The 24792-nt window shown below is 49.0% G+C and overlaps 1 protein-coding gene across 1 annotated transcript; it reads left to right on the forward strand.

Moving 5' to 3' along the window:
- The first annotated feature begins 1524 nt into the window (after positions 1 to 1524).
- Positions 1525 to 24586, forward strand: LOC115083448 (gastrula zinc finger protein XlCGF57.1-like). The gene is made up of 3 exons (XM_029587267.1): positions 1525 to 1654; positions 12503 to 12629; positions 22265 to 24586. Exons 1-3 carry the CDS (start codon positions 1628 to 1630, stop codon positions 23692 to 23694), a joined length of 1584 nt encoding a protein of 527 aa, XP_029443127.1. The 5' UTR covers positions 1525 to 1627; the 3' UTR covers positions 23695 to 24586.
- Positions 24587 to 24792: the final 206 nt, after the last annotated feature.

Here is a 24792-nt window from a genome sequence, read left to right on the forward strand (position 1 = left end):
GTCTCGCTCTCTTGTACTTCCCTGCCCCACTCTAGCCAGCGGAGGTCTCGCTCTCTTGTGCTTTCCTGCCCCACTCTAGCCAGAGGAGGTCTCCTCTCTTGTGCTTTCCTGCCCCACTCTAGCCAGAGGAGGTCTCCTCTTTTGTGCTTTCCTGCCCCACTCTAGCCAGAGGAGGTCTCGCTCTCTTGTACTTCCCTGCCCCACTCTAGCCAGCGGAGGTCTCGCTCTCTTGTGCTTTCCTGCCCCACTCTAGCCAGAGGAGGTCTCGCTCTCTTGTACTTCCCTGCCCCACTCTAGCCAGCGGAGGTCTCGCTCTCTTGTGCTTTCCTGCCCCACTCTAGCCAGAGGAGGTCTCCTCTCTTGTGCTTTCCTGCCCCACTCTAGCCAGAGGAGGTCTCCTCTTTTGTGCTTTCCTGCCCCACTCTAGCCAGAGGAGGTCTCGCTCTCTTGTACTTCCCTGCCCCACTCTAGCCAGCGGGGGTCTCGCTCTCTTGTGCTTTCCTGCCCCACTCTAGCCAGAGGAGGTCTCCTCTCTTGTGCTTTCCTGCCCCACTCTAGCCAGAGGAGGTCTCCTCTTTTGTGCTTTCCTGCCCCACTCTAGCCAGAGGAGGTCTCGCTCTCTTGTACTTCCCTGCCCCACTCTAGCCAGCGGAGGTCTCGCTCTCTTGTGCTTTCCTGCCCCACTCTAGCCAGAGGAGGTCTCCTCTCTTGTGCTTTCCTGCCCCACTCTAGCCAGAGGAGGTCTCGCTCTCTTGTGCTTTCCTGCCCCACTCTAGCCAGAGGAGGTCTCCTCTTTTGTGCTTTCCTGCCCCACTCTAGCCAGCGGAGGTCTCCTCTCTTGTGCTTTCCTGCCCCACTCTAGCCAGAGGAGGTCTCGCTCTCTTGTGCTTTCCTGCCCCACTCTAGCCAGAGGAGGTCTCCTCTCTTGTGCTTTCCTACCCCACTCTAGCCAGAGGAGGTCTCGCTCTCTTGTGCTTTCCTGCCCCACTCTAGCCAGAGGAGGTCTCCTCTCTTGTGCTTTCCTACCCCACTCTAGCCAGAGGAGGTCTCCTCTCTTGTGCTTTCCTACCCCACTCTAGCCAGAGGAGGTCTCGCTCTCTTGTGCTTTCCTGCCCCACTCTAGCCAGAGGAGGTCTCCTCTCTTGTGCTTTCCTACCCCACTCTAGCCAGAGGAGGTCTCGCTCTCTTGTGCTTTCCTGCCCCTCTCTAGCCAGCGGAGGTTTCCTCTCTTGTGCTTTCCTGCCCCACTCTAGCCAGCGGAGGTCTCCTCTCTTGTGCTTTCCTGCCGCACTCTAGCCAGCGGAGGTCTCCTCTCTTGTGCTTTCCTGCCCCACTCTAGCCAGAGGAGGTCTCCTCTCTTGTGCTTTCCTGCCCCACTCTAGCCAGAGGAGGTCTCCTCTCTTGTGCTTTCCTGCCCCACTCTAGCCAGAGGAGGTCTCCTCTCTTGTGCTTTCCTGCCCCACTCTAGCCAGACAAGGAGATCCCGCCTCCTTAGCAGTGATTGGTCAGAAATCTCCGGAGGGTGGGGAATAGAAGACGATAGAGACTTCTCCCATCCTCCCAGCCCAGGGACGGTGCAGGGAGGGAGCCGGGGCTGGAAATCCTGCTCTGGAGAAGGGGCAGGAGAATGGCTGCAGGGCTTTCTGCTCAGCAGGTAGGAGACTGGCAGGAGGGGGGCAGGGGATGCAGCCTGGGACTGATCCCATCCCCCACCCCAGGGACGGTGCAGGGAGGGAGCCAGGGCTGGAAATCCTGCTCTGGAGAAGGGGCAGGAGAATGGCTGCAGGGCTTTCTGCTCAGCAGGTAGGAGGGGGGCAGGAGGGGGGCAGGGGATGCAGCCTGGGACTGATCCCATCCCCCACCCCAGGGACGGTGCAGGGAGGGAGCCAGGGCTGGAAATCCTGCTCTGGAGAAGGGGCAGGAGAATGGCTGCAGGGCTTTCTGCTCAGCAGGTAGGAGACTGGCAGGAGGGGGGCAGGGGATGCAGCCTGGGACTGATCCCATCCCCCACCCCAGGCACCGTGCAGGGAGGGAGCCGGGGCTGGAAATCCTGCTCTGGAGAAGGGGCAGGAGAATGGCTGCAGGGCTTTCTGCTCAGCAGGTAGGAGACTGGCAGGAGTGGGGCAGGGGATGCAGCCTGGGACTGATCCCATCCCCCACCCCAGGGAGGGAGCCGGGGCTGGAAATCCTGCTCTGGAGAAGGGGCAGGAGAATGGCTGCAGGGCTTTCTGCTCAGCAGGTAGGAGGGGGGCAGGGGATGCAGCCTGGGACTGATCCCATCCCCCACCCCAGGGACGGTGCAGGGAGGGAGCCAGGGCTGGAAATCCTGCTCTGGGGAAGGGGCAGGAGAATGGCTGCAGGGCTTTCTGCTCAGCAGGTAGGAGACTGGCAGGAGTGGGGCAGGGGATGCAGCCTGGGACTGATCCCATCCCCCACCCCAGGGAGGGAGCCGGGGCTGGAAATCCTGCTCTGGAGAAGGGGCAGGAGAATGGCTGCAGGGCTTTCTGCTCAGCAGGTAGGAGACTGGCAGGAGGGGGGCAGGGGATGCAGCCTGGGACTGATCCCATCCCCTCCCACCCCAGGGACCGTGCAGGGAGGGAGTGCAGGGAGGGAGCCGGGGCTGGAAATCCTGCTCTGGAGAAGGGGCAGGAGAATGGCTGCAGGGCTTTCTGCTCAGCAGGTAGGAGACTGGCAGGAGGGGGGCAGGGGATGCAGCCTGGGACTGATCCCATCCCCCACCCCAGGGACGGTGCAGGGAGGGAGCCGGGGCTGGAAATCCTGCTCTGGAGAAGGGGCAGGAGAATGGCTGCAGGGCTTTCTGCTCAGCAGGTAGGAGACTGGCAGGAGGGGGGCAGGGGATGCAGCCTGGGACTGATCCCATCCCCCGCCCCTGAGGCTCTTCTTCCTGCTGCTCTTCCTCTGGCATGGAAGCCACTCCTGGGCTCTCTGTGATTTGTTTCCATTCCTGGGTTGCGTTTTCTCAGATTTAGAGGTAATCCCTGCCACCGTTCCCTGAGAGATGGGATGGGAGGCCTCCCCGCAGGCTGCAGCTCTGCCCTCAGGCTCTCTTCCCCCCCCAGCCCTGGGACGGGGCCGTTGGCCTCCTCTCTTCCTCGAATTGTTTCCCCTTAGAACGGGGATGTCTTTGGTTTCCTTCTCTCTGCTTTGGTTAACCCTCTGCTCTTCTCTGGATGGGTTCTCGGGGGGGAGGGGGGGTGCAGGGGGTCCCTTCCTCCCTCCTCTGTGTTACCTGCCCGCTCCCTCTCTTCCTTCCCCCTCACATCATGTTGCTTCCTTTTTCTCTGGTCTCCCCCTCATGTCCCTTCTTATAAACAGATTTGGGGTTCAGGTTGCTGGGGGTTTGTTGCTCCTCGTTTCGTTCTGTAATCACCGGGCGTCTTGCCAAGGTTGGGGCCAGCCCCCCATCTCGTTCCGAGGGGAGCCTTGCGAAGCCGTCAGTGCGGCTCAGTCCTCCGCTCATCGCCCTCGCTCGTTGGCCGGGGTGAGGGTAAGCTCACCTGGACCCAGCTGGAAGGTGCACGAAGTTTCCCGGAGAAGCTCTGCCCGTGCGCCGAGGCGCCGTGAAAGCACAGGAGTGAGCTCGGGGGGGGGGGGGGGGGCCTGGTCTTGCTGGTACCCGGAGCCCGGTACTCCCAGCATTGTCTGCCCTGGCCGGGTCCCTGGTGTAGAGGACGCGCTGCTGCTGCTGCCGCCGCCGCTGGCCGGTGAGGGGCTCCTGACCTGCTGGACCCGTCCGTGTGCTCGCTCCTTGCTTTCTGTATCTCGCTCGCATAGGTTGCACCTTCGTTTCCCTCGTACGTTAGCGGGTGCCGTTTTCTTTCGGTCGTGAACTGGAAAAGAGCCGGATGTGGTTCCTATTCGTAAGAGCTGAAGTAAGGAGGAGGCTGGGAGCTACAGGCCCGTCAGTCTGACCTCCGTGGGGAGCAAACTAATGGAATCGCTGGTAAAACAGAGGAGAGCGCAGCTTCTGAGATCCGATGGATCGCAGGATCCGAGGCTGCGGGGTTTTACCTGAGGTAAATCTCGTCAGACGTATCGGATCGGTTTCCCCGATTGGGTGAGCAGAGGGTTGCATCAGGAAAGAGTTGGATCAGGAGACGTAGGGCACTGGGATGTCAGCGAGGCCTCTGCCCCGGTTCTGCACAGAAGATTTATAAATAAATTGCGCGCCCTTGGTGTGGATCCCACAGAGACTGTGACTGGGTTAGAAAGTGGCTGCACGGGAGGTGACAAAGGGGAGCGGTAAATGGAGGTTTCTCTGAGGGGAGGGGGTTGTTACCAGCGCTGCACCTCAGGCATCGGACCTTGGACCGGTCCTTTTCAACATTTCAGTGAGCGACATAATGGAAGGGTTGTCGGGAAAGGTTTATCTCTTTTCCAATGATACCAAAATCTGTACAGGGTGGAAGACATGAGGAGGGATCTAGCGAAGCTCAGGGAATGGTTTAAGGTCTGGCAGCTAAGATTTGATGCTAACAAATGCAGAGCAATGCATTCAGGACGCAGAAACCCAGGGGAGAGGTTCAGTATTGAAGGTGAAATTCTTCTAAGCACACAGGAAGAGCAGGATCTGGGGGTGATCTTATCTGATGATCTTAAGGAGGCCAAACAGGTGAATTAAGCGACAGTAAAAGCCAGAAAGCTGCCTGGGTGCATAGGGAGAGGAAGGGTCAGCAGAGAAAGGGAGGTGATATTCCCCCTGTATAGGTCCCTGGTGAGACCTCACTGGGAATACTGAGTACAATCCTGGAGACCCCACCTTCAAAAGGACATAAACAGGATGGAGTCGCTCCAGAGGGAGGCTGCTAACATGGTCAGTGGTCTTCATCCTAAAGCATTAGGGGGGGGAGAGACTTAAAGATCTAAACAAGGATACCCTGGAGGAAAGGGGAGATAGGGGAGATATGATGGAGACATTCAGATATCTCAGAGGTTTCCATGCACAGGAGGTGAGACTCCTTCAATGGTCCTGAGATGAGGGTGAAAGGGGGCAGACTCAGGAGTAACCTTAGGAAATATTTCTTTACAGAGAGGGAGGTGGATGCATGGAGCAGACTCCCGGTGGAGGTGGTGGAGACGAGGACTGGATCTGAATTCAGGAAAGTCGGGGATAAACACAGGGGGTCTCTGACTGATGGGAATGATGATGCAGAATGAATTGGATGGCTGGGCCGTGCCCTCATGTTTCTATGTTTTGCCTTGGATGCCCTTTCCCGCCAGAGGTTGCTTGTGATTCGGCTCTCGGCCGTGATCTGCTCTCTCAGGAGGGCTTCCTTGGTGGAAACCGTTCTGCGTGTCCAGGCGGGGCAGCCTGTCGGTCACTTTCGTGAGCTGGGCACCGCACTCAGGAGGCGCGGTCTTTTCACGTCAGGAGATGTAAATGAGGAGAAGACGGTTCCTTCCTGTAACGGGTCCCCTTCAGCAGCGCTCTGCCGGCAGTGGCCAGCCTGGGACAGAGGGCCCTTTGACCTGGCTGTGGGGGGCTCTGTAACGGGACAGGAAACGCCATGGAAAGAGGCTACGTGAGCTGATCTGCTCTCAGCTGAGACCTGTGTGCGCCTCCTCCTGCAGGATCTGTGCCAGGCTGTATGGAGCCTGCGCTCCTCGTATTCTCCGTGGCCTCCTTTTTTTGGGGGCCGGCAGTTTCATCCTTTGTGTTTCCAGCCTAGTTGGAACCAGGGGCTGGCGTCGTGGTCCAGCGATGGCCCTTCCGGGGAGCCCTGGGTCCGGGCCACCAGGTGTCGCCCTTAGGCAGTCACCGCCAGCCCTGGCCGACCTCACCCGGGGACTGAACGGGGGACCTTCTGCCCGGTACCGCCAGGCGCTGGCCGTCTTTGCCCCCCAGGCTGCCTCGGTTGTAACGTCTTCGAGGGCGTGAAATGTTTGATCCCGAAGGGAGATGGAAAGGAGAAGGCGTTGCTGATTTGTTCTCTCACGGACAGGGGCTGCGTGCCGGGCGAGTGTCATGTGAGAACGTCTGGCTTTCCTGTGTGACCTGGGCTTTGCGGACGACGCCTCTGGTTTGCCCCGTAACCTCTCTCTCCATCCTCGGGTGACCCTGGACGACTGCGTGAATTCCCTCTCCGGTTCTGAAGCTTGGCTAAAGTGCGAGCAATAGTTGAAGAGTCCCGGAAGGGAAGTGGGCCGCGTTCTGGGAGCACTTGCCAGTGGCCGCTGTACGGTTTTGTCTCAGGAGATGGAGCGGTCAAGGAGTTGAGGCTCGGCCTGATTCAAGCGCTGGAGATTAGAACTGCAGCTCTCCACTAGTTCTCTCGTCCGCTTGGAAGGCAAGGGAGGCTGCCAGTGGGGACCACGTGGGAGGGCCCGAACGTTGATGGCTAAGAGCGGCAGAAGAACGACTGTGCCTCCTGTGGGGAAGAGCTCCAGCGCTTCTGAGTTTGGGCCGGCCAGGAACCTCTAGGAACAGGGAGTCCCAGCACTGCCTCTTCGGCTCTTGGGGCGTGGGATAAACACTGTGGATCCATAAAGTCAAGAGGCCGCCAATGAAGAGTGGGTGACTCGCCAGAATGATGGCTACTGCCTGGAGACAATACCCTTATTCAATAAACATACACATGGTTACTGTGACTCCAACATCGCTCTAAGCTTCAACAGCAAGAGGAAATGTGGAAAAAAGGATTTGCACTCACAAAGACGGGAGTAGCTGGCTTGTTATGGCGGTTACTACCCCAAACCAAATAAGCCTGATACTTCACTTTCAATGCATATCCAGCATAGTTCTCTGATTCAACGGCAGGGGAGAAGAAAAACTGATACTTCACGCATATCTAGCATAGCTCTCTGCTTCAACGGCAGAGGAGAAGTAAAACTGATACTTCACGCATATCCAGCATAGCTCTCTGCTTCAACGGCAGGGGAGAAAGTCTGATACTTCAAGCATAACCAGCATAGCTCTCTGCTTCAACGGCAGGGGAGAAAGTCTGACACTTCAAGCATATCCAGCATAGCTCTCTGCTTCAACAGCAGGGGAGAAAGTCTGACACTTCAAGCATATCCAGCATAGCTCTCTGCTTCAACAGCAGGGGAGAAAGTCTGACACTTCAAGCATATCCAGCATAGCTCTCTGCTTCAACAGCAGGGGAGAAAGTCTGACACTTCAAGCATATCCAGCATAGCTCTCTGCTTCAACGGCAGGGGAAAAGTCTGACATATCAACCATATCCAGCATAGCTCTCTGCTTCAACGGCAGGGGAGAAAGTCTGATACTTCACGCATATCCAGCATAGCTCTCTGCTTCAACGGCAGGGGAGAAAGTCTGACACTTCAAGCATATCCAGCATAGCTCTCTGCTTCAACAGCAGGGGAGAAAGTCTGACACTTCAAGCATATCCAGCATAGCTCTCTGCTTCAACGGCAGGGGAAAAGTCTGACATATCAACCATATCCAGCATAGCTCTCTGCTTCAACGGCAGGAGAGAAAGTCTGATACTTCACGCATATCCAGCAGAGCTCTCCGCTTCAACGGCCGGGGAGAAGAAAAAAAAAAGGGTTCGCACTCACAAAGCGGGGAGTAGCTGGCTTGTTACGGCGGTTACTACCCCAAACCAAATGTGCCTGATACTTCACTTTCAATGCATATCCAGCAGAGCTCTCTGCTTCAACGGCAGGGGAGAAGATAAACAACCAATAAGGCCTGTATAACATAGTCTGGGAAAAAACAAATGAGCATGGGTGTAGCTTGCTTATTGCGGCGGTTACTTCCCCTACTACCCCTAACTAATCAAGCTAGATATTTCACTTGGATGCAGCTCCATCACTGCTCTCTACATTAATGGTGGGGGAGGAAGGGAAATAGAACAAAGAGCTAAGAGAAACAGATAAGTATGAGAAAAAAATGTGAAGCTTGCTGGGCAGACTGGATGGGCCGTTTGGTCTTCTTCTGCCATCATTTATATATATATATAATATATATATATATATATATAGTTTCTATATATATATGGTCTGCGAGAAGATTTGGAAGGAGACGGGCAATCCTTCGGATGAAGCGCCCCTGCTTGTTTCGTGATTTGAAGATGCTACAGAAGGCTTTGAATTGCTCTTGGTTTGGCTTTTGAAGCAGGGCTCGTATAGAAGAGTCATTGGTAGGACCAGAGTCCGGATTTTCTTGGTGTCCTCCGCATGGATTGAACGTTGTTTCTGGTTCTTTATTGTTAGATTTATCTGTGGGTTAGGTTGTTGTTTATATTTTACCTGGGAAATGTAGTTTGCTGCTGCTGCTTTGGAGGACGGGACTTGGAACGTGAGGACTGGAGTAGGGTGGTCTCCGTAGCCGCGGTCAGATGACATCCCTTCAGGAGTTTCTGTGGGAGCGCTGAGGCAGTAATTCGGTAAGGACAGAAGGCGACTTGCAGGCTGTCTCTCTCTCTCTCCTCATGTGACTTTTATCTGCCTTCGTCACTGCGTTCTCCAGGCTTCGGACCTCCGGGGAGTACTTCCGAGCCGCCGTCGGCTCTTGCCAGGATGGGTGGGGGATATATTCAGAGCTCAGGCCTCTCTTGCGCTGGGATTGAGCTTGAGTTTACCGCAGGCAGCAGTTGTTTCTTTCACGTGTCTATTTCTCTGTCCAATCCAAATGATATAAATGCCTGAATGTTATCAGCGTAGAAAACTCTAACGCGGAGCTTTTCTGTAACCACAAAAAATCTTTCTAATGCAAATTTATTTATTTATTTATTTATTTAATAACTTTTATATACCGACGAACGTTGGGAACATCTCGTCGGTTTACATAGAACAGAACTTAGCAACAGGCTTTACAATTATTGCATAATTAAATAAGGAACATTCAGAACATACAAATAACAGATTAGATTATATAAGTAAAATTATCAGAGTGGGATATGTGAAAGAGGTTATCTAAACGGGGGGGGGGGGAGATTCTGATATATAGGGGGGTATCCACAATTAAAGGAGGTATATATACACGTGATTGGGAACCAAATTTTTATATACAAATTTTTTATATACAATATGTAGTCCTGATAAAATTCACTTTATGGGAGGTATGGGTGGAGAGGAGGATTAAAGTAGAGGGAGGGGGTAAAAAGGAGGAGAGGGAAGGGGAGAGGTTAGGAGTTGGGGGGGGTGGGGTGAGGGTGGTTGTGTGAATATTAGGGGTAGGAGTAATTGAAGAGCCAGGTTAGGTGACCCAGGTCTGCGGGGGGGGGGGGGGTGAGGGTGAGAGAGGAGGTGTGAATATTAGGTGTAAGAGTGTTTGAAGAACCAGGTCTTCAGGTTTTGCCTGAATATTTTTGGGCAAGTTTCTTGGCGGCGGGAGGTGGGTAGCTTATTCCAAAGAAGCGGGCCTGCTAGGGATAGGGTCCTTTCGTTTGTGGTGCGGAGTTTAGTAAGCTTAGGTGAGGGGGTGTGTAATGTAGCTAGATATTGTTTTCTAGTGGGTCTATTGCTGTTGTGAAATGAGAAGTGTTCTTTGTACCAGTGCATGTTCTGGTTGTGAAGAGATTTGTGTATTAGGGTGAGGGCTTTGAAGGCAATTCTAGAAGCTACGGGTAACCAATGTAGATGTTTAAGAACAGGAGTTATGTGATCATTTTTGTGGGTGTTGGTGAGTATCCGTGCGGCTGCATTCTGGAGGAGTTGTAAAGGCTGTATGGTGTTTTTAGGCAAGCCTAATAACAAGGAGTTGCAGTAATCTATTTTCGTTAATATGAGGGCTTGTAATATGGTACGGAAGTCATTGAGATGTAGGAGAGGTTTGAGTCTTTTTAGGGTGTGCAGTTTGTAGAAGCAGTCTTTGAGGGTATTATTGATGAATTTCTTGCAGTTGAGGTGACAGTCAATGGATACGCCGAGGCTCCCAACATGGGTGGGAAAGGTGAGGTTAGTGGTAGGAACATTGTTGTGTGTGACAGTGGGGGTCGTAAAGAGGGTGGGGGTGATATTAGGGGGTGATATGTGGATAAGTTCTGTTTTAGTAGCGTTGAGTGCGAGAAAGTTGTTGGATAAGAGGCTGCTAATTTCCGAGAGGGCGGATTTCCAAATTTCCATAGCTTTGTGTATTGAGTCTTTAATAGGAATAAGTATCTGCACATCATCGGCATATATGAAGTGCGGAAGGTCAAGTTTAGCAAGGAGATAGCAGAGGGGGAGGAGATATATATTGAAAAGCGTAGAGGATAGAGATGAGCCTTGCGGTACTCCTTGAGAGAGGTTGTGGGGCTTGGAGGTGGAGTTTCCCATTTGTACGCTAAATTGTCTATCAGCTAGGTATGAGTGGAACCATTGTAGGGCCAGGCCTGAGATGCCAATGCTGCTAAGACGTTCTAATAGTATTTGATGTTTAATGGTGTTGAATGCAGCGGATATGTCTAGGAGAATGAGGATGTGTGAGAGACCTTTGTCAAGACCTTTCAAGATTTGGTCGGAGAGTGAAATGAGTAAGGTCTCTGTGCTATGGTGTTTGCGAAAGCCAAACTGATAGGGGGAAAGGATGTTGTTTTCATCCAAGTAGTCTGATAGCTGTTTGTTTATGGCTTTCTCAAGGACTTTTGTGATTAGAGGCAGGTTGGAGATAGGTCGGAAATTGGTGAGATCAGAGGGGTCGAGGGAGGGCTTTTTCAGTATGGGTTTAACAATGGCATGCTTAAGGTTTTTTGGGATACTGCCAAGTTCAATGGACTTGTTTATGATGTTTGACATAGGTTTGGCGATGATCCCGGGGATGGAGAGGAGATGTTTTGTAGGAATGGTGTCTGTAGGGTGTGTAGAGGGTCTGATTTTTTTAAGGATGGATTCAATTTCTAGGGATGAGGTGGTGTCAAATGATGAGAGATTAGAAGTGGCTTGGGGTTGTGTTTGTATCGTTGTATGTTTGCTTGAAGGGGAAACGCGACATGATGTTGCTGATTTTATTATGGAAGAATAAGGCAAGTTCTTCACATTTTGTTTGGTTGTCTTATGTCTGGTATGGATGGTGTGCAAGGTTTAGTTAAGTTGTTTACTAGTTGGAATAGGGCTCTAGGGTTGAATTGTAGGTGGTGTATGCGTTGTGAGTGGAAGTCTCTTTTGGTTTTATCGATAGCTACTCGGTAGGAGTGCATGTAGGATTTGAATTTATTCAGTTGAGTGGTGGAGGGGTCTTTGAGCCATGCTCTTTCGAGCTTTTTTAGATTTGATTTCATGTTTTTTAGTTCTAGAGTATACCAGGGTTCTATCCTCCATGCTCTTTGACCTTTTACGTTTAATGCTTATCTTTCAATTCCCCTGTTTTAGAGGTGGGATGCTTACCACTGCGGTTAACGGGCCCTCCAGCCAACATACTTTTGCTTTGTGCATCATTTAATCCTCATCAACAAGGCCCCCGTTATTTTAGTATCCAAATAAGCAATCATTCGTGCAGCGCTGTTTGAGATGTCTAAAGTCCCTGCTTCTTGCACGTATCCCGAAGATACGTTTTGTGGTTGCAGGGAAGTTTCTAGTTAGAGTGGTTACGTCGATCCGTGTACACAGAACGTTGGAGCCCGCGTTTCCGTGTCCCTTCCGCTAAGGGCTTGAGATGGACATCGAGTAGGGCCGGTGTGAGGACCGATCCCCGGCCTTCATCGCATGGCAGAGGTTTGACGCAAGAGGAGGACGAGTTGCCCAGAGTGATCTGCGAATCACCAAAACCCTTGGAAGGCTGGGCCGTTGATGCCCATTAGCCTATCTCCTCGGATAGCGTGGCCGGTGGTGTTTGAAAGCGGCTGAAAAAATCAACTAGGATCCGGGTGGAGGGCTTTCCAGCAGCAGAAGATGTCATCCAGGGGCGTTCGACGATCTCTGGACCTTTTCAGAAAAGTTGTTTGGACCCAGGCAGATTTTAGGGCTGCCCCCCACACACACTCACACCTTTTCTCTTCCGCAGCCTCCTGTCCCCTCCCTGCCTGCAGCTTCTGTGACTGAACAGAGGCCGAACGATGGTTGGGGCTCAGGAAGGTGACCCTTTCCTCTTTCCCACCACTGTACTCTCGTCACAATGCAACCCAGACTGAATTCGAGCCATGGGGACTCTGCCTGGTGCGTCTGGGCCATTACACTTAAAGGCGAGCACTCCGACTGTGTGTGTGTAAGGTCTCGCTCGTCGTCTTGCTCCTGATGAGGACATTCAGAAGATAAACCTAGATGAAGGCTACCGGGCTCCTATCTGTGAGCTCGTGTTTCCCTCTCCTTGTGTATCTGCTTATTGCCCTTGCATGGAAATAGACGAGCCACAGGATTAAAACAAATCCAGAATGTGGATTTTCTTACAATTAACTGTTTACAACGTAAATAATGGTTGGGAGCAGTGTTACAGAGCGCGCGCAGAAGGAACAAGCCTGGCAGTTGCTGGGGCAGAGGGGAGCTGGCGTCCTCTGTTCAGTGATAATGCACGAGGAGAAAGAATAAATCCGGCTGAGATCTGATGCACGCTGAGCCCCCTCCACGTGTCACTGAATGTGTTTCTGATTTTGTGTTTCAGGTGCCGGTGACGTTTGAGGACATCGCTGTCCACTTCTCCCAGGAGGAGTGGGGGTATTTGGATGAGGGGCAGAAGGAGCTGTACCGGGAGGTGATGAAGGAGAATTATGAGACCCTGAGCTCCCTGGGTAAGAACATAAGAAAATGCCATACTGGGTCAGACCAAGGGTCCATCAAGCCCAGCATCCTGTTTCCAACAGTGGCCAATCCAGGCCATAAGAACCTGGCAAGTACCCAAAAACTAAGTCTATTCCATGTAACCATTGCTAATGGCAGTGGCTATTCTCTAAGTGAACCTAATAGCAGGTAATGGACTTCTCCTCCAAGAACTTATCCAATCCTTTTTTAAACACAGCTATACTACCTGCACGAACCACATTCTCTGGCAACAAATTCCAGAGTTTAATTGTGCGTTGAGTAAAAAAGAACTTTCTCCGATTAGTTTTAAATGTGCCCCATGCTAACTTCATGGAGTGTCCCCTAGTCCTTCTACTATCTGAAAGAGTAAATAACCGATTCACATCTACCCGTTCTAGACCTCTCATGATTTTAAACACCTCTATCATATCCCCCCTCAGTCGTCTCTTCTCCAAGCTGAAAAGTCCTAATCTCTTTAGTCTTTCCTCATAGGGGAGTTGTTCCATTCCCCTTATCATTTTGGTAGCCCTTCTCTGTACCTTCTCCATCGCAATTATATCTTTTTTGAGATGCGGCGACCAGAATTGTACACAGTATTCAAGGTGCGGTCTCACCATGGAGCGATACAGAGGCATTATGACATTTTCCGTTTTATTCATCATTCCTTTTCTAATAATTCCCAACATTCTGTTTGCTTTTTTGACTGCCGCAGCACACTGAACCGACGATTTCAATGTGTTATCCACTATGACACCTAGATCTCTTTCTTGGGTTGTAGCACCTAATATGGAACCCAACATCGTGTAATTATAGCATGGGTTATTTTTCCCTATATGCATCACCTTGCACTTTTCCACATTAAATTTCATCTGCCATTTGGATGCCCAATTTTCCAGTCTCACAAGGTCTTCCTGCAATTTATCACAATCTGCTTGTGATTTAACTACTCTGCACAATTTTGTGTCATCTGCAAATTTGATTATCTCACTCGTCGTATTTCTTTCCAGATCATTTATAAATATATTGAACAGTAAGGGTCCCAATACAGATCCCTGAGGCACTCCACTGTCCACTCCCTTCCACTGAGAAAATTGCCCATTTAATCCTACTCTCTGTTTCCTGTCTTTTAGCCAGTTTGCAATCCACGAAAGGACATCGCCACCTATCCCATGACTTTTTACTTTTCCTAGAAGCCTCTCATGAGGAACTTTGTCAAACGCCTTCTGAAAATCCAAGTATACTATATCTACCGGTTCACCTTTATCCACATGTTTATTAACTCCTTCAAAAAAGTGAAGCAGATTTGTGAGGCAAGACTTGCCCTGGGTAAAGCCATGCTGACTTTGTTCCATTAAACCATGTCTTTCTATATGTTCTGTGATTTTGATGTTTAGAACACTTTCCACTATTTTTCCTGGCACTGAAGTCAGGCTAACCGGTCTGTAGTTTCCCGGATCGCCCCTGGAGCCCTTTTTAAATATTGGGGTTACATTTGCTATCCTCCAGTCTTCAGGTACAATGGATGATTTTAATGATAAGTTACAAATTTTTACTAATAGGTCTGAAATTTCATTTTTTAGTTCCTTCAGAACTCTGGGGTGTATACCATCCGGTCCAGGTGATTTACTACTCTTCAGTTTGTCAATCAGGCCTACCACATCTTCTAGGTTCACCGTGATTTGATTCAGTCCATCTGAATCATTACCCATGAAAACCTTCTCCATTACGGGTACCTCCCCAACATCCTCTTCAGTAAACACCGAAGCAAAGAAATCATTTAATCTTTCCGCGATGGCCTTATCTTCTCTAAGTGCCCCTTTAACCCCTCGATCATCTAAAGGTCCAACTGACTCCCTCACAGGCTTTCTGCTTCGGATATATTTAAAAAAGTTTTTACTGTGAGTTTTTGCCTCTACAGCCAACTTTTTTTCAAATTCTCTCTTAGCCTGTCTTATCAATGTCTTACATTTAACTTGCCAATGTTTATGCTTTATCCTATTTTCTTCTGTTGGATCCTTCTTCCAATTTTTGAATGAAGATCTTTTGGCTAAAATAGCTTCTTTCACCTCCCCTTTTAACCATGCCGGTAATCGTTTTGCCTTCTTTCCACCTTTCTTAATGTGTGGAATACATCTGGACTGTGCTTCTAGAATGGTATTTTTTAACAATGACCACGCCTCTTGGACATTTTTTACTTTTGTAGCTGCTCCTTTCAGTTTTTTTCTAACAATTTTTCTCATTTTATCAAAGTTTCCCTTTTGAAAGTTTTAGCACGAGAGCTTTGGATTTGCACACTGTTCCTTTTCCAGTCATTAAATCAAATCTGATCATATTATGATCACTATTGCCAAGCGGCCCCACCACCGTTACCTCTCTCACCAAGTCCTGTGCTCCACTGAGAATTAGATCTAAAATTGCTCCCTCTCTCGTCGGTTCCTGAACCATTTGCTCCATAAAGCTATCATTTATTCCATCCAGGAACGTTATCTCTCTAGCGTGACCCGATGATACATTTACCCAGTCTATATTGGGGTAATTGAAGTCTCCCATTATTACTGCACTACCAATTTGGTTGGCTTCCCTAATTTCTCTTAGCATTTCACTGTCCATCTCACCATCTTGACCAGGTGGACGGTAGTATACCCCTATCACTGTAGTCTTCCCTGATACACAAGGGATTTCTACCCATAAAGATTCAATTTTGTATTTAGTCTCATGCAGGATGTTTATCCTGTTGGACTCTATGCCATCCCGGACATAAAGCGCCACACCTCCTCCCGACTGCTCCTCTCTGTCATTGCGATATAATTTGTACCCCGGTATAGCACTGTCCCATTGGTTATCCTCTTTCCACCATGTCTCTGAGATGCCAATTAAGTCTATGTCATCATTTACTGCTATACATTCTAATTCTCCCATCTTACTTCTTAGACTTCTGGCATTAGCATACAAACATTTCAAAGTTTGTTTTTTGATTGTATTTTTATTCTGCTTTTTAATTGATAGGGATAAGTTAGAATTTTTTAGCTCAGGTGAGTTTTTAGTTACAGGCATTTGGACTACTTTTCTAATTATTGGAACCTCACTGTCGGGATGCCCTAATTCTAGTGCATCATTAGTATCCTTTAAAGATACATCTCTCCGAACCATGCGCTGCTGAGCGACTGTCGGCTTTCCCCTTTGTTCTAGTTTAAAAGCTGCTCTATCTCCTTTTTAAGGGTTAGCGCCAGCAGTCTGGTTCCATCCTGCATGTTTAGCGGACTCGAGGGCTGATTCACTGAAGGTCGTCGGTGACTTTTCTCCTGACTCCAGCTCCTGCATGGCTCTGGGTCTGGGCCGGTACCTGAGATTGGGTGTTTGGATCTTTTCCCGTGAGATCCGCCCCTGCCAGTCAGTCTGGGAATTTTATTCCAGGTTTGTGCTGAGAGCAGGAGGCCCAGAATAAGTTTCCGGTTTATTCCTCATGATAAAACCTTTTTACGAGCAGGTTAACGTGCGGCACTGTCCTGCCACGTTTCATAAGTCTGCAGCATCTTCCAAGCACGGCCGTTCAGACCCACCTGCCCCTGCTGCTTTCATCTGATTCCATATTCTCCTCCCTGCTGATCTGTATTAACTGTTTCCCAGTACAGAAAGCAATAAATGTTTTCTCTCGTCCGTGCCGTGCAGCAGCGATGTGACTGCATCGAGCTTCCAGACAGGGCGGCTTTATTTATTTATTTATTTACAGCGGTCTCACTAACTTTGGTGGCTGTGGGGATTGCACAACTTGGCATTGCTTTGGTGAGAAGCAAAAGTTGAAATACAGCAACTCTCCCTTTTTCCTTGACTCTCATCCTACCCTTGAGCAATACCAGTTTGGATTTCGTGGTTTTCACAGCGCCGAAAGGTTCCTGCCTTCTGCGTTTGACACTGTCCGCTGTGGGTTTGGCTCAGGAGCACAGTATGCGCCTATCCCTCTTGACATCTCTTCGGCTTTGGATGTCATCCATCACGCCATCCCTTTTTCTCGTTTGGCATCCTTGGGTTGTGCTGGAAATGTTCCCTCCTGGTGGTTCTGCTTTTTCACTAACCTGAAAGTCGACTCGGATTCCTCTACTTGGTTCTCATTTTCGGCTGGCGTATCCCAAGGCTGCAGCCCTTTCCGTGGCATCATTTAACATCTGTCTGATTCCTTTCCGCTGATAACTCATGAGCCTTTGGGTGCGCATAAGCTGTATGCTGGCGACGTACAGTTTTTCTTTCCTTTTAAATATTCCTGGGCCCTCACTGAATAATTTAATTTCTCTCTCCATATTAGTAAAAGTCGACTTCTGATTCTATCTTCTTTTCTTCCTTCAAGCCTTCCAGATAAACTCTCGTTTCATGGTCATTTTATTCCCATCACAAAGACAGCGTGCAGTGTGGGATTTCTCATTGTTCCCTCTTTCTCTACGCACACTCACATTAAAACTGTAACCCAATCCTCTTTCCATAAACTTCGTTTCCTTAGCGTTCGGGAAGGTCAGTCCCAACGAGTGGGTTATGCACCTCTGCCAGCAGATGGAGTCAGAGCACAAGCTGACATCATGCCATAGAGTCCCGCCCTGACATTGGCTTGCCTGTATTCTCTGTCTCCAGCAGATGATAGACATGCATTTCCCTTCGGGGGATTGTCTGCGAGTAAAAAGAAGACAAGGAGGAATTGAGAGGAGATAACGGAAAGACGAGACATCTGTGTAGCACCGCTTGCCTCCTGAGTTGAATATATGTGGTCCCTCCCTCAGTAGAGTGCCCCCAGTCCGGTAGCCATGACTGGCATGTATCTAAAGTTTCAATAGTGGTTGCAGGCCGAGAGAGGCTCCGCGGTGAAAGGTTTAGCCTCTCCCCGTAGCCAGAACCCATTCCTGCTCTCAGCCAGGGAAGATTGGGAAGATTTACCTCCTTCAGATTTTGCCGGCAATGGTCCTTCTCCTCAGTCTGCGGGGAGTGGGACTGAGAGTGGCACGATGGGGGTGTCCCCTCCCTCAGTCAATCCACAGATCGAGTCGTTAGGAGACACTCACTCTCAGGATGTCAGCTTTGGGCCTGTGAGGCTTGGAATGGACCCGTCCTCTTTTTCCTGGGTAGAATTTTTCCAGGGATTGCAGCCATTTCTACAGGGGGGGGGGGGTCTTCTGAGGCAGCACTGCCTACTAAGGTAGATCGGTGCATGCGGAGAGTGTCTCCACGGTCAAGCGCAATGGGGCAGCGCAGTCTGACAAGGCTTGAATGCAGTTGGATCAAGATGATACTAATGATGAGGGTGGTGGTTCTCCCGGTGAAGAAGGGGAGATTCCCCCAGATTTGAAGCCTCAGACAACTGTTCTCCATTTCTTTCATATAGACGAGTTGCCAAACTTGATCTCTCAGACCTTGAAGACCCTCGGAGTGATTGGGTCTGACTCCTTGGGGGTGCAGAAGAAGGACCCCATTTTGGTCACCCTACTCAAGGCTTCTTGTTTTTTCCCTTTTCTGGATGCCTTGGTGTGTTCTGTCACGAAGCGTACCACCATGGGACATCCTCAAAAGGATGTGTGCTGCGGAGGAGGAGCTCCTCAGTCTTCCCAATGAAGTTTGTGGGCTCTCCTGGTGGTGCAGAATATAGGTGGTCACCTATCTCACTTTTATCATAGGTGGGTCCAGATTACTTCAGATCAATGGGTTCTCGATGGTTCGGGACAGGTATTCTTTCGAATTTTTGTTGCATTCCTCCGGATGCTTTTATGGTCTCTCTTTGCAACTCCCCTCAGAAGAGGATAGAGATGGAAGCAACTTTATAAAGGCTGTTGAACCTGAATACAGCGATTCCCGAATCGCAACAAAATATGAGCCACTATTCCATTTATTTGGTCATGCCCAAGAAGGAAGGGTCATTTCGGCCCATACTGGATCTCAAGGGTGTCAGCTGACATTTATGAGTCACACATTTCAGGATGGAAACAGTGCACTCTGTCATAATGGGAGTACCTCACATCTTAGATCTGATGGATGGCGTATCTACACAGTCACATCTATTGGCGCTTCCTCCGGTTTACTATTCTGGATCGTCATTACCAGTTTCAGGCCTTGCCTTTAGATTAGCTACGGTGCCCAGGACCTTTTCCAAGGTCATGGTGGTGGTAGTGCTGGCCCTCTGCAAGGAGGGCATTCTAGTTCACCCCTATCTGGACGACTGGTTGATTCAAGCCAAGACGTGCAAGAGAGTCTTCGTGCTTCCTGCAGGATGGTCTCCTTACTATAGGATCTAGGCTGAGTGGTGAATCTGGCCAAGAGCAATTTGCAGCTGTCTCAGACCCTAGAGTATCTTGGGGTTCGGTTCGATACAAGGCCGGGCAGAGTATTTCTGCCGGAGTCTCGGATCCGCACATTAATGGTGCAGGTTTGATCCTTGCAGAACTCTGTTCGTCTGCCAGTGTGGTTTTACCTGCAAGTCCTGAAGTTGATGGTTGCCGCATTGGAAGTGGTTCCCAGGGTGAAGGCTCATATGCATCCTCTTCAGCTTGCATTGCTCTCTCGATGGAGTCGCAGAACTATGAGGTGAGCCTGCTTCTTCCATTAGAAGTGAGGTTCCAGTTGGACTGGTGGTTACAGGCGGATAATCTCAGGAAGGGAGTTTCCCTAAAGGCGCTGGATTGGTTGGTGCTCATGATAGATACGAGCCTTCAGGGCTGGGGGGCTCACTTTTAGGAGTCAGTGATACGAGGGTGCTGGAATGCAGCAGAGCAGCAGTGGAACATCCACAGACTGGAAGCACGAGCAGTTTTGGTTAGCATGCCTGCGGTTTGCTGAGTGGCTAGAGGCTCGGACAGTCTTGAGTAATATTCGACAATGCGACGACGGTGGCTTACATCAATCATCAGGGTAGAACCAAGAGTCAACAGGTGTCGGAAGAGATAAATGCGTTCATGGTTTGGGCAGAGTAGCATCTCCGCCTCTCACGTTGCTGGAAAGGACAATATCGGAGCTGATTTTGTCAGAAGGAGAAGCTTGCACCCAGGAGACTGGGAGCTGGTGGACGAGGCTTTTCAGCTCATGGTGAATCACTGGGGCTTACCGATCTAGACCTGTTGGCAAACTTCAACAATATGAAGGTTCCACGCTTCTTCAGTCACAGGCAGGACCTAAAAGCGATGGGCATCAACGTTCTTGTTCAGCGTTGCCCTTTTGTATGTGTTTCTGCCTGGCCTTTGATAGGCAGGCTGCTTCAGAAGATTTCAAGTCAGACCAACAGCGTCCTTTTGGTGGATCTGGATTGGGTTTGAAGGCGGTGGTACGCCAGTCTCTGGTGGGCAGTCCCCTCAGGCCACAGTCTTGGATGGATGTGTTATGTCAGGGGCCTATTCTGCACAAAGATCCAGTCGAATCTGTCTTGCAGTTTGGGCTTTGAAATGATTGGTTATTAAAGTGGGGATTTTTACCTGCAGAAATGTCCACTCTTCTTCGGGCCTGGACCTTTTTCTACTTCTCTTGTCTATGTTAGAGTTTTTGGAAGGTTTTTGAGGCCTGGTGTTCTGAGCGAGGTGCTGAACTGATCAAGGTGGATATTCCTGTGATTCTGGATTTTTTACCAGACAGTTTGTGTAAGGGTTTGGCCCTTAACACCTTGAAGATTCAAGTTACAGCCCTGGCTTGTTATAGGGGGAGAGTCAATGGAGGGCCTAGGTCTTCCCATCTGGATGTGTCACGTTTCTTGAAGGGCGTTAAGCATCTTCGCCCCCTGTTGTGCCTTAACTTGGTCCTCGAGTTTTTGGCAGGCATGACTTTTATATCACTGCATGCTCTTTCCTTGCGGCTGCTTACCTTGAAGACAGTTTTTCCGGTAGCAATCTGTTCAGCATTTCGGGTCTCTGAGCTGCAGGCCCTTTCCTGCCATGAGTCTAACTCCAAGTGCGCTCCAGTTTTGACAGCGCCTTCCTTTTTGCCCAAAGTGGTTTTGGCGTTTCATTTGAATCAGTCCTTGGATGTTGACAGAGATGAAGCCGTGTACCGCCTTCTGTGTTCCTCGGATGTCGAGCATCATTTGCTGCGGCACTTGGGACATTGCCAAGACTGGAAGTCTGATGGCCTGTTTGTGCTCCATGGTGGAAGGAAAGAGGGAGCATCGGCAACGCGGGCAACAATTGCCCGTTGGGTTAAGGAAGTCATTATGGTAGCCGCTGAGGTTGCCTTACCGAAGCAGATTAGATCGCATTCCACGGGGGCTCAGGCAGTATCGTGAGTGGAACGTCGTTTCTTGTCGCCCGCTGAAATTTGCCGAGTAGCGACATGGTCATCCTTGCACACTTTTTACCGCTTGGATGTTAGGGCTAGGGAGGAAGCAGTATTGACTGGACGGCTGGCAGCCAGATCCACCCTTGCCTGCCGGATTTGGATTTTGTGGTTGGCCTTCTTAAGGCGAGCGATACAGAGTATGATTTCCTGCTCTTCGTTCACAACTGGTGAGTGACTTCTCTAGCCCTTAGTTTGCTAGATATGTTCCTTCTTGTGGCTGAGCGCATTGTACCTGTTGAGAAACATGACTGGTTGCTTGTTGCCAGCAGTGTTCAAGTATTAGCAGTTTTGTCCACAGTTTTGGCTTTTCCAGAGAATACTGGCGGGCTGATGTTGGGGTGGGACTATATAGCCGTGATGTCAGCTTTTGCTCCATCTGCTGACAGAGGTGCATAACCCACTTGTTGGGACTTACCTACCCTTCAATAAGGAAAGGAAATTATCAGGTAAGTAGTAATTTCTCCTTACTATGGCATTTGAAACCTCTGTTGGATCCTCTGGACTTTCAAACAGTTCTTCAATCACTACTCTTCTCGGGTAAAGATTACTGTAATTCTCTCTGTATCGGATTGTCTGCCTGTGCCAAATGTCCATTTCAGCTGCTTCAAATATTTGCTGCTCGCCTCCCTCACTGGCATTCCTAGTTGAGATCACATCACCCCTGTATTGCTCTCCCTACATTGACTTCTTGTCGTGTCCTGAATTCAATGTAAGCTTGCAACCATCATACACAACCTACTTACTGACATCCCTTCTCCTTGGATCTCTGCCACTTTGAAGAGTTTCATGCCTACACGGCCTCTGCGACCTTTGAACCAGGTCTCGGTGTCTCATCTCATAAATACGACCATCTGGGTGAGACTCGTGAACGTGCCTTTTCAATTGCTCTCCTTTCCAGCTGAGCTTAAGATCTATAAAGGATTCTTCCTTGTTTTACCAGGCTCTTAAGACTTGCATCTTTCAGCTTGCCTATAGTGAGCTTATTTGAGTCTGGCTGTCTTTGATGAATGTATGTTTGTTTGCTGAACTATGGAAGGACAGGTAACATATTTTAAATAAATAAGATGGCAAGCCCTGAAATGGCCTACAGGGAGGCCATCGCTGTAACAGATTGTGCACTACTGGAGACAAATATGGAAGGGAGTGGGAGGAAAATGGTTCGGAGGAGAGATAAAAGACCTCTGGGAAACGTCATGATGGATTGTGTTTGGAATTTATGCCCAAAGTGGATTGGGCAGACTGGAGGAACTGTTTTGGTCTTTTATTCATCATTTATTGTATTACTATGTAGTCACTAATACATGATTAATGTCTTACTTTTTGTATCCAACAGATAATGAGAAGGAGAATCAAAAGGAATGTCCTCTGGAACTGATCTTGAGACAGTCAGAAGATTGCGGTGAGAATGTTTCTCAAGGGCCTGAGAGGAGAGATGCTAGAAGTCAGCAGGTATCGAAGAAAAAGCTGACAAACCATGCAGGAGACTCACCGAATGGAGTCACTGAGTGTGAGAGGAGTGAGAGAGCGCTCACAGACATCCCTGAATACCAGAGACACCTGAGAGCAGAGATTACCATTCAGAGTGAGAGCAGATATCAAAGGACTTCTGACCTCCACCAGAGAGAGGGAACAGGAAAGGAATCTCTTACCTGTGACACCTGCGGAAAATGCTTTCAGAGGAAATCACGTTTGATATCGCATAGGAGAATCCACACGGGAGAGAAACCATTTAAATGTACTGAATGTAAGAAGTGCTTCACGCGCAAAGATACTCTAACAACACATCAGAGAATTCATACAGGAGAAAAACCTTTTGCATGTACTGAATGTGGGAAATGTTTTGGCCGAAAGGACTTCTTAACATTACATCAGAGAAGCCATAAGAAAACATTGTCAGTGGAGAAACCATACGCATGTACTGAGTGCGATAAGCGATTTCAAGTAAAATCAAATCTGACAATACACCACAGGACCCACACAGGCGAGAAACCATATGAATGCATTGAGTGTGACAAAAGATTTAGTGTAAAATCACTTCTAATCCAACATCACAGGACACATACAGGAGAGAAACCATTTAACTGTACAGAGTGTGGTAAATACTTTGGCCGCAAAACATATTTGAAAATACACAAGAGGACTCATACAGGAGAAAAACCAATTTCATGCAGTGAATGTAATAAATTATTTGGTGATAAATCACAACTGAAAAGGCACCAAAAGATCCATACAGGAGAGAAACCATTTCCATGCACTGAATGTGGTAAATTATTCAGATATAAGTCTGCAGTGAGAAAACACAAAAGTACCCACAGAGGCGAGAAAATACTTGCATGTACTGAGTGCAATAAAATATTCGGTACTAAATCACAGCTGAAAAAGCATCAAAAGAATCACTCACGAGAGAAATTATTTATATGTACAGAGTGTGGTAAAAGCTTCATGCAGAAAATACATCTGAAAATACATTGGATGATTCACACGGGAGAAAAGCCGTTTAGATGTAGTGAGTGCAATAAATTGTTTAGAAATAAAAGTACACTTATAGGGCATGAAAGGATCCACACAGGAGAGAAACCATTTCCATGTACTGAATGTGGGAAAGTATTTAGATATAAAACTTCGCTGAAGAAGCACCAAAGGGCGCACTTGAGAAGGAAGCCTTTTAAATGTATTGAGTGTGATAAATACTTCAGTAACAAAAGAACTCTGAGAAGACACTGGAAGCGCCACTCAGGAAAGGGGCCGAGAGGTATGGAATAGAGTAAAGTAATCTTGTCAAGGCTTGCTGATAGCCTTCACTGGTGATCTTGTATAACATCTAGACTAAATATGACCAAGACGAATACTGTTTAAGGGCCTGGACTAATGTGCTGAGATAACCTTCAACCATCATCTATTCTGGGTCCCATAAAACATCTTCAGAAATATCTCATTCAACTAAATACAAGAATAAGAGATCTTATCCATACCCAGCAGCTCTTCTGTAAGAAGCAGTGCATGTTGAGACTGAAACTATCCTAGGCCTCCAGCAGTAACAGAACCACATGCTCAAAAAGCACTGAAATAGGAAAGTGAATGGCCACAAATATTCTCCACCCTTTCACTTGGATCCACATTACAGTGAATAGAAGGAACGAGTGAGAATCCACAAGTACATGTTAGGGAAAGGAAGAAGAGAATTTGTAAAGCAGGAGAAGCTCTTTAAAATATCAGACTGGCAAACAAGGAAAAAGAAGTGGCTTAGAGATACAGCGAGAAATCAAGAGCTACTTCAACAGCCGCCACGTGTAGATCAGAATCTAATGCAGGAATGTCAAAGGAGAGGTGAAGATGAAAGACTGATAACAGCACAGGATGAGAGAGTTCCCAGCCTGCATGGAGAAAACTGGTACCATGGACAAATGCAGATCCAGTAAAACAGACCTGGAAGTGGTTACCCATCTCAGCGCTGGGTGTCAGGTACTGACAGCAGAGGCCCTGAACACAGAGAGGCACAAAAAGGTGGCACAGCTCACCCACTGGAGACTGTGTAACACTATATTTCCTAGCGTGTAGCAGTTGGACTCAGGACCAATGGGTACAGTGTGCTCCTGATAGCAGTTGGAGACTGAGTCAGATTTCAATCTGACGTTAACCCTACATATACCCGTGCACGAGGCTTTGCTCTCCAGTTTTTTCCGTCTCCATAGCAGTTCGGGCCTTCACACACGCTTGCACAGCGTTAGAAAACCAAACTCCAAATTTAAAGAAGAAACAAAGAAAACCGTACCTGCAAAACGAGCCCCGTTCTCCTGCGGTGATACCTAAGGGTCTCTCCCCCAGTCGAGATTTCCTGAGGGGATTTCTGAGATCCCTCAG

This window comes from Rhinatrema bivittatum, chromosome 2, assembly GCF_901001135.1.
Source record: "Rhinatrema bivittatum chromosome 2, aRhiBiv1.1, whole genome shotgun sequence".
NCBI lineage: Eukaryota > Metazoa > Chordata > Amphibia > Gymnophiona > Rhinatrematidae > Rhinatrema > Rhinatrema bivittatum.